The following is a 9313-nucleotide window of genomic DNA, read 5'->3' as shown; positions in this document are numbered from 1 at the left end:
CGCTGGGGGAGATCCAGGGTCATCAGATTGTCCCACGTGGGGCTCCGTCTTCATCCCCATTTCACAGATGATGATGATGTTGGTATTTAAGCGTTTACTCTGTGCAGAGCACTGTTTTAAGCGCTGGGGGAGATCCAGGGCCATCAGGTGGCCCCACGTGGGGCTCCCAGTCTTCATCCCCATTTGACAGATGAGGCCACTGAGGCCCAGAGAAGTGAAGGGACTGGCCCACATTATTATCACTATGATGAGGGTGATTAGGACGGTGTTCGACATATAGAAAGGCTTAGATCCTGGGGGGGCGGGGAGAAGGAGCTGGGCGGGCGAAGCTTCTGGACGGGCCGAGCGGGCCGAGCGGGCCGCGCTACAAAGGGACGCGCCCTGCCCCCGCCCCCCGCGCGCCAGCGCCGGCGCGAGGACGGGCGGGTGAGCGCGAGGGCGGGCGGAGCGCGAGGGCGGGCTGGGCGCGAGCGCCGGCGCGAGGACGGGCGGGCGGGCGGGCGCGCGCCCAGGGACCGTCGCTCAATCCCCCACCGGGGTCCGGCCGCAGGCCCCTAAGGGGCCCGAGGGCGGGGTGGGCGGCGGGGGAGACTCCTGGAACTTTCCCGACGGTCCCCGCGAACGGCGGGGTGGGGGGGGGAGGGCGGGAGGAGCCGGCGCGGGGGATGCCGGGGATTGGTGACGCCACTCCCCCCTTTTCCCCGGCGGGGGGGGGGGAGGCAGGCTATATAAGGGGCGCCGCCGCGGCGAACGGTCTTTTTCGCAACGGGTTTGCCGCCGCCAGCTCGCAGGTGAGGGCCGCGCTCCCCGCCTAGGCCGGGCCTTCTCTGCCTCCCCGCTCGCCCGGGCCTCTCCGCACCCCGAAGCGGGGCAGGGGCGGCGGGGGAAGAGAATGGGTTTTTTTTTTTTTTTTTTTTTTTTTTCGGCAATAGGGCGGGACGGTGCCGGTCGGATCGGGGGCTGGTTTTTGTTCGGCGTGGTCGGGGCCGCGGGGCGCATGGCGGCGCGGGGCCGCGGGGGGGCGCTGTGCCGGGCGGGGGCCTCGGCGAGGGGCCCTGCCCTTTGACCCGTGTCCTTCTCCTCGGCCCGTTCGTCGCCGGTCCTCTGGCCCCTTTGCCCCCCGACCCCTCGGGGGTCCCCGCCCGGGGCCCCCCTCCGGCGCGGGCGGAAAGATGGCCGCTCCCCCGCCGGCCCGCAGGCGGCACAAAATGGAGGACGGCGGGGAGCGGGCGTGAGTCACCCGCACAAAGGCCGGCCGGGGCCGCCCCCCGCCCCAGACCCTCTTCCAAACAACGCCTCCTCCCTCCCTCCTCTCCCCTCCCACCCCCCTTTTCCGGAGGCAGGCCCCGAGCCCGGGTCACCCGCAGCTCCCCCCCCCGCCCTTAGTCGGTGCTAAGCGCCGGGGCGGACCCCAGTGGGACGGCGGGGGCCCCGAGGGCAGTTGCGTCGGTTCCCAGCGCTTAGCGCCATGCTGCGCAACGGAGGGGCTCGAAGGGGGGGGCGCCCGGCCGCGCCCCCGTTCGAGAGGGGTGAGGCCCCCAGCTGAGGGGCGGAGCCGGGATTCGAACCCACGACCCGACCCCCGGGCTGGTGCTCCTCCTTCGGAGCCCTGTCCCCCGTATCTGGAGCCTCCGGAGGGGGGGATTCGAACCCACGACCCGACTCCCAAGCTGGTGCTCCTCCTTCGGAGCCCTGTCCCTCCGCATCGGGAGCCTCCGGAGGGGGGATTCGAACCCACGACCGGCCTCCCAAGCTGGTGCTCTTCCTCCTGAGCCACAACCCCCCGCATCGGGAGCCTCCGGAGGGGGGATTCGAACCCACGACCCGACTCCCAAGCTGGTGCTCTTCCCTCCGGGCCCCGCCCTCCGCCCCTGGGGGGTGTCCCCGCTCCTCCCTTGCTCAGATCTGGACCCGCGCGCTGCGTCTGTCCCTTCCAGGTGCTCGCACGACCGCCGCTGAACCGCCGCCGAGATGGGAAAGGAAAAGACCCACATCAACATCGTCGTCATCGGCCACGTCGACTCGGGCAAGTCCACCACCACCGGGCACCTCATCTACAAATGCGGCGGCATCGACAAGCGGACCATCGAGAAGTTCGAGAAGGAGGCGGCCGAGGTGGGCCCCGCTCCCTCCCCTCCACGGTGGCGGGCGGGCCGAGAGGGGCCTGGGCCGACCCCTGGGGCGCACGTGGCCGGGAGAGGAAAATGGCGTCCGTCCAGCCGGCGAGCGAGGGCGGGGAAGGAGGGCTCGGCCTCAGCTAGCCAGAGGCGAAGAGCGTCAAGGCGGGTGGAATCTGTCGCCCGGCCGCCTTCGGGACGGGTGACGGGAAGCCCTGCTATCTCTAGACCTCCCCCTCCCCCCGGGCTCTGCTCCCGTAAGATGGTGTCTCAAAAGTCTCCCGTGCCTTCCAGATGGGCAAGGGCTCCTTCAAATACGCCTGGGTCCTGGACAAGCTGAAGGCCGAGCGCGAGCGCGGGATCACCATCGACATCTCCCTGTGGAAATTCGAGACCAGCAAGTACTACGTGACCATCATCGACGCCCCGGGCCACAGAGACTTCATCAAGAACATGATCACGGGAACCTCGCAGGTGAGGGTCTCGGGCCCTGCCCGGGAGGGGAGATTCACCTCCGCCCCCACCGTAGCTGGTCTTCCTAGCGGTCGAGGGCCGGGCCGGGATCAAGGCGGCCAGTTGAAACGGTTGCCTCGGGCGAGGTTCGGGAAGCAGGGCCCAGACCGGTCGTGCCACCCCACACCGTGTGGTCATCCACATTTGGCTTTTAGCCACCCGAGTGACCTATATTTTTTTTTGTTGTTGTTGTTTCTCCCCCTCTTAGGCCGATTGTGCTGTCCTGATCGTGGCGGCTGGCGTTGGTGAATTCGAAGCTGGAATCTCCAAGAACGGGCAGACCCGTGAGCACGCCCTTCTGGCTTACACCCTGGGTGTGAAACAACTCATCGTCGGAGTCAACAAGATGGATTCCACCGAGCCGCCTTACAGCCAGAAAAGATACGAAGAAATCGTCAAGGAAGTCAGCACTTACATTAAGAAGATTGGCTACAACCCAGACACCGTAGCCTTCGTGCCAATTTCGGGTTGGAATGGGGACAACATGCTGGAGCCCAGCTCTAATGTAAGTGCCCCGATTGAAATGGAGTTGGCGCGGTGTCCTTGAAAAACAGAGGCGGTGGTAGAATCTCTTCTTTTTCCCCCCCTTGTCAGAGTTAAAGCTTTCACGCTTATTGCGTTTCAGATGCCCTGGTTCAAGGGATGGAAAGTCACCCGCAAGGACGGCAACGCTAGCGGAACTACTCTGCTTGAGGCTTTGGATTGCATCCTGCCGCCAACCCGCCCGACTGACAAGCCCCTTCGCCTGCCCCTCCAGGATGTGTACAAAATCGGGGGTAAGTAGTTCAGCCTGCCTTTCGGGGGCCGCCGTCTCTTCACTCGTAGCCGCAGCGGGCTCCTCGGGACGGAGGTGTCTCAGTAAACGCTCTCGCCCGTTTCAGGAATCGGCACCGTACCTGTGGGACGTGTGGAGACCGGTGTCCTGAAACCAGGCATGGTGGTGACTTTTGCCCCTGTCAATGTGACAACCGAAGTGAAATCTGTCGAAATGCACCACGAAGCCTTGAGCGAGGCCCTTCCCGGCGATAACGTTGGCTTCAACGTGAAGAACGTGTCCGTCAAGGATGTCCGCCGTGGCAACGTTGCCGGTGACAGCAAAAATGACCCACCGATGGAAGCTGCCGGCTTCACTGCCCAGGTACAGATTTTGCGATAGGCTTTTTTGTCTGTGAATTTGGATGAGACCAGTGAGGGTGATGAGGGACTCGTTTTTTTTTTTTTTTTTTTTAAAAAAAAAAAATTTTGTCTTAGGTCATTATCCTGAACCACCCCGGCCAAATTAGCGCTGGCTACGCCCCGGTGTTGGATTGTCACACCGCTCACATCGCTTGCAAGTTTGCTGAGCTGAAAGAGAAGATCGACCGTCGTTCCGGTAAGAAGCTGGAAGATGGCCCCAAGTTCCTGAAGTCCGGAGACGCTGCCATCGTCGACATGGTCCCGGGCAAACCCATGTGTGTCGAGAGCTTCTCCGATTATCCCCCCCTGGGTAAGTAAAGGCCTCTGACCTGCTCCTGGATCCGAGCCGAAGCCGATGCGGTCCGGGACTCTGAGAGTAACAAGTCGGCTAAAAATGTGATTTCTCCTGCAGGTCGTTTTGCCGTGCGTGACATGAGACAGACCGTCGCTGTTGGTGTCATCAAGGCAGTTGATAAGAAGGCTGCTGGAGCTGGCAAGGTCACAAAGTCTGCCCAGAAAGCTCAGAAGGCTAAATGAATATTGTGTCCAACACCTACCACCCCAGTCTTAATCAGTGGTGGAAGAACGGTCTCAGAACTGTTTGTCTCAATTGGCCATTTAAGTTTAATAGTAAAAGACTGGTTAATGATTACAATGCATCGTAAAAGCTTCAGAAGGAAAGGAATGTTTTGTGGACCATTTGTTTCGTGGCAGTTTAAGTTATTAGTTTTTAAAATCAGTAATTTTAAATGGAACACAACTTGACCAAAATCTGTCACAATTTTGAGACCATTAAAAGTTTAATGCAAGACCTGTGTGTGCATTGGATTTCTGACCGATCGCAACCCGGCCCTCCCTGCTTTTACGTTCTGTTCAAAGGCCTACCCCTGAATCGGTCACCTCGTGTAAGAACCGAGCGAGCTTCTGGACCGGTGTGGACCGGAACAACTCTCCGGCCCCGACGAACCTCGTGTAAACAGCTGTGCGTGTGAAACCAGGCTTAGCCATGTCTGTGGGGGTCCAGCTGCCGTATTGGAAGAATTTGAGCTGTACAGGCTCTGCTTTGGGTGAAGTAAGGGGCTGGATCGAGGGGGGAGCTGGGGAAAAACCTGTCTCGAAGCAGGTGGCAGAAATGGGCCCTTTGTGTATGTCTTACTATCTTAAAATAGTAGCTGTGTTGGTCATAAGGCTGCATTTTTGTCAGGTTATTAGGTTGGATGATCAGAAAACAGGTTTTCTCATGAAACCTGGGGAATTTTTGCTTCATTGTGTTGAAGCTGGCTTCGGTACTGGAACCAGCGTGACCAGAAGGCAGTTGAGTCTGTTCCTTCCACAGAGGTTGAATGTTAAGCAGGATGGCACGTTTCAGGTGAGGGTTGCCCACCACCCTACTGAGTGTCGGGAAGCAACTTTTTAACAAGAGTCACTCATCGGAAGTAATCTGTTCAATCTTGCAGCCCTCTGAGTTGAAATCTTGCATCCCTGATAATTAGTATCCCTCCATGTAAGTACCAGTTCTAGTTAAAAAGCAGGTTTAATGGGCTTTAAAGGGGCCAGTTAACTGCATTTCTACTTCTCAGGAGCAGGTGGGCCACTGTGGTGCTTCAGGAGTCTTGGTAAACTGGTGTCAGCATGGGCTGGGGCTTAGTACCAGTGCTCTCTGCACAACAGTATGTGTTCAAATGTGACGGGGGAGAGCACAAGCTTGGGTTCTAGTCTTGGATCCATCTGTTGTGGGGCCTTGGGTAAGTCACTTCACCTGCCTGAAGGTGCCTGATCTGTAAAATGGAGTTTAAAGTGCCCCATTTGATATGAATTGTCCAAACTGATTAGTTTGTAAGCCAGCACTTAAAACTAACACCTGGGCATTGAGCTGGAGGGCCTTTGGTAAACAATAGGGCTTGACTAATTCCTGTACTTGTGCCATGTGCTAAGCACCACTGCCCCACGAGCGGTTCAGACTTACTGCCTATTGTACAGATGAGGTAACTGAGGCACACAAAGTGACTTACCTGAGGTCACACGGATGTGGGGGAGCAGGGAGTAGAAACCCCAGTCCTGACTCCCACCCACGTGCTCTGTCCACAAAACCCATGTGTGATGTGCCCTTGTCAATCAGGGTGTGAAGGATCACCATTTTCACTTACCAAAACAACATGCTGGTCTTGCCACTCTACTAGGAAATGCAAAAACCCAATGGAGTACACTCGATATTCAATTTGCTAGTATCTAGCTTTTAGAGTAGCTCTAACTTACTACACTAAAGTCACTGAGCATCTTCTGGATAAAAGCAGTAGCTTAAAATTAGTAATAGCTACTCTTTTTTGCCTACTAGGGAACCGGGTGCTATACGGGTGCAGCTTATAGCCCAGAACTGAATCCATATTCTTCAGATGTGCTTGGCACAAAGTAGAAACGCTTAACAAATGCCATTATTAAATGTATGTAATCCCACAAACTGGATCATTTAGATATAATGGCCCAGGTGGCTTAAAATGTGTGAAGATGATTAAAACACTTGGTCCCAACTTTCTACAGAAAGCAGATAGTTTTGACTTTGTTAAAGCCAGGCTCATTTCGGTGTGTCTGGGCTCATTAACCGGAAATTTGAAGTGTAAGAGATTTTGGTTGCCTACCCTGTTCTTAGGGGGAAGATGGCTCAGTGAAGGGTGACAGAAGGAGAGGAAAGACATTTTAGAAATGATAAGGGAACGGAAGCAAGATATTTCCAACCTGTGAAAATGGGTTATCAGTCATTGATTAGCCTAACAGCACAGATGGGTAGACTGGCAGCACAATTCCTGCAGTCTTGTTATTGACTGTTGGGAGTTTTGTTAAATGGAGCGTCAACATTTCTAAGACACACTTGCACAGAACTCTTAAAATATCAATTTTAAAAATCCAAAATTGAAATTTTGGTCTGCTCAAGTAATGGCATTATATACGGTAATATATTGTTACTATATACAGTAATGCCATTACTTGAGCAGACCAAACTTTCAACTTTAGAATATCAAAATTGATATTCTAACCTCAACAGCCAGCAGGATGTGGGGAAAAGCCCAATCTTCATTCAGTTGAATTTTTTCAGTACTTGCTGTGTGCAGAGTGCTGAATTACAACAGACACATTCCCTGCCCACAATGAGCTTGTCCACGTGTACCTAAGTGCTGTGGGGCTGGGGATGTGTCTGTTGTAATTCAGCACTCTGCACACAGCAAGTACTGAAAAAATTCAACTGAATGAAGATGATGAATACAGGGAGTGAAGCAGAAGAGAGTGGGAGAAGAGGAAAGGAGGAATTATTTAAGAAAGGTTTAAGGTAATTATGGTTTTAAGCACATACTAGGGGTCAGACACTGTACTAAGCGCTGGGGTGGATAAAGTAAATCGGGTTGGATCCCTGTCCCACGTGGGGCTCACAGCCTCAAGCTTTATTTTGCAGATGAGGCTACTGGGGCCCAGAAAATTGAAGCGACTTGCCCAAGGTCACAGCAGACAAGTGGCGGAGCCAGGATTAGAACCCACGGCCTCTGACTCCCAGGCTCTTTCCACCAAGTTATGCTGCTTCTCTAGCCATGCTTTGTTAAGCACTTACTATGTGCCAAGCGCTGGGGGGGGGGGGGTAAAATACAAGGTGATCAGGTTGTCCCATGTGGGGCTCACAGTCTTGATCCCCATTTTACAGATGAGGGCACTGAGGCCCAGAGAAATAAAGCAAGTTGCCCAAAGTCAAACAGCTCTTAAGTGGCAGAGTGGGGATTCGAACCCACGACCTCTGCCTCCCGAGCCCAGGCACTTTACACTGAGCCCCGCTGCTTTCCATACACGCATCTCAGTGTTCACCGATCTACCCTGCTCTCTCTCAACTTCCCTTTGGTACTGGGAATGTCTACTTGGGAAGGAACGTGGCTCAGTGGAAAGACCCCGGGCTTGGGAGTCGGCGGTCACGAGTTTGAATTCCCGCTCTGCCACTTGTCAGCTGTGTGACCGTGGGCAAGTCACTTCACTTCTCTGTGCTTCAATTACCTCATCTGTCAAATGGGGCTGAAGACTGTGAGCTCCACGTGGGACAACCTGATGACCCTGTATCTCCCCCAGCGCTTAGAACAGTGCTCTGCACATTCAATTATATTTATTGAGCGCTTACTATGTGCAGAGCACTGTACTAAGCGCTTGGAATGAATAAGTCAGCAACAGATGTAAGCGCTTAAAATACCAACATTATTATTGTTATACCGTACTCCCCCAGCACTTAGAACAGTGCTCCGCACGCAGTAAGCGCTTAACAAATACCAACATTATTATTATCTCCCCCAGCGCTTAGAGCAGTGCTCTGCACATAGTAAGCGCTTAACAAATACCGACATTATTATTATTAGTTACACTGTACTCCCCCAGGTGCTTAGAACAGTGCCCTGCCCACGGTAAGCGCTCGGTAAGATCGAAGGAGTGTTTTGAACGGGTCAATCGTGAATTTATCCGGGCCCCTGGAGGGTGCTGGTATTTTGGGACTGTTTCTGAAGGGGTAAAGGCCACGGATTTACCAGCATTTGCCAATTAAGTGTATTTTTCTGGTCTTGGAAAATAATAGACCATCTGTGTGATTACTCAGAGCTCCTAAAGGCACTGACGTGGTCGCTTGCTGCCATCTAATGGCGGCTAGGAACTTTATTCAGTCCTTCCATGGTACTTATTGAGCGCTTACCATGTACACAACACTGTACTACTACTACTAATAATGTTGGTATTTGTTAAACGCTTACTACGTGCAGACCACTGTCCTAAGCGCTGGGGGAGACACAGGGGAATCAGGTGGTCCCACGTGGGGCTCACAGTCTTCATCCCCATTTTACAGATGAGGGAACTGAGGCACAGAGAAGCAAAGTGACTCGCCCACAGTCACCCAGCTGACAAGGGACGGAGCCGGGATTCGAACCCATGACCTCTGACTCCAAAGCCCGGGCTCTTTCCGCTGAGCCACGTTGCTTCTACTAAGCGCTTGGAATGTCCAATTCGGCAACAGAGACCCTCCCTGCCCCCATGACAGGCTCACCGTCTAAATGAGAAGCAGCGTGGCTCAGTGGAAGGAGCCCGGGCTCGGGAGTCGGAGGTCACGGGTTCGAATCCCTGGCTCTGCCGCTTGTCAGCTGTGTGACTGTGGGCAAGTCACTTCACTTCTCTGGGCCTCAGTTCCCTCATCTGTAAAATGGGGATGAAGACTGTGACCCTCACTTGGGACAACCTGATGACCCTGTATCTTCCCCAGTGCTTTGCACATAGTAATTATAATGTTGGTATTTGTTAAGCGCCTACTACGTGCAGAGCACTGTTCTAAGCGCTGTTAATCCCCATTTTCCAGATGCGGGAACTGAGGCACAGAGAAGCGAAGCGACTTGCCCAAGGTCACACAGCTGTTAATCCCCGTTTTCCAAAGGAGGGAACTGAGGCACAGAGAAGCGAAGCGACTTGCCCAAGGTCACACAGCCGATGAGAGGCGGGGTCGG

The 9313-nt window shown here is 54.8% G+C and overlaps 1 protein-coding gene across 1 annotated transcript; it reads left to right on the top strand.

Annotated features, from left to right (window-relative positions):
* Positions 1 to 700: 700 nt before the first annotated feature.
* On the top strand, positions 701 to 4617 carry EEF1A1 (eukaryotic translation elongation factor 1 alpha 1). Its single transcript, XM_029068268.2, has 8 exons — positions 701 to 791; positions 1938 to 2115; positions 2412 to 2591; positions 2839 to 3135; positions 3256 to 3406; positions 3512 to 3768; positions 3882 to 4116; positions 4219 to 4617. The coding sequence occupies exons 2-8, from the start codon at positions 1972 to 1974 to the stop codon at positions 4341 to 4343; spliced, it is 1389 nt and encodes a 462-aa protein (XP_028924101.1). The 5' UTR covers positions 701 to 791; positions 1938 to 1971; the 3' UTR covers positions 4344 to 4617.
* Positions 4618 to 9313: the final 4696 nt, after the last annotated feature.

Source organism: Ornithorhynchus anatinus, chromosome 1, assembly GCF_004115215.2.
Source record: "Ornithorhynchus anatinus isolate Pmale09 chromosome 1, mOrnAna1.pri.v4, whole genome shotgun sequence".
NCBI lineage: Eukaryota > Metazoa > Chordata > Mammalia > Monotremata > Ornithorhynchidae > Ornithorhynchus > Ornithorhynchus anatinus.
This window is presented reverse-complemented; position numbering and strand designations above follow the sequence as displayed.

Bases quoted from the DNA above. Each gene is read 5' to 3' on its own strand.
- EEF1A1 (XM_029068268.2), top strand. From the start codon at position 1,972: ATGGGAAAGGAAAAGACCCACATCAACATCGTCGTCATCGGCCACGTC. The intron at 2,592-2,838 runs GTGAGGGTCTCG...TCCCCCTCTTAG, and splicing joins TGATCACGGGAACCTCGCAG to GCCGATTGTGCTGTCCTGAT. The intron at 4,117-4,218 runs GTAAGTAAAGGC...TTTCTCCTGCAG, and splicing joins CTCCGATTATCCCCCCCTGG to GTCGTTTTGCCGTGCGTGAC.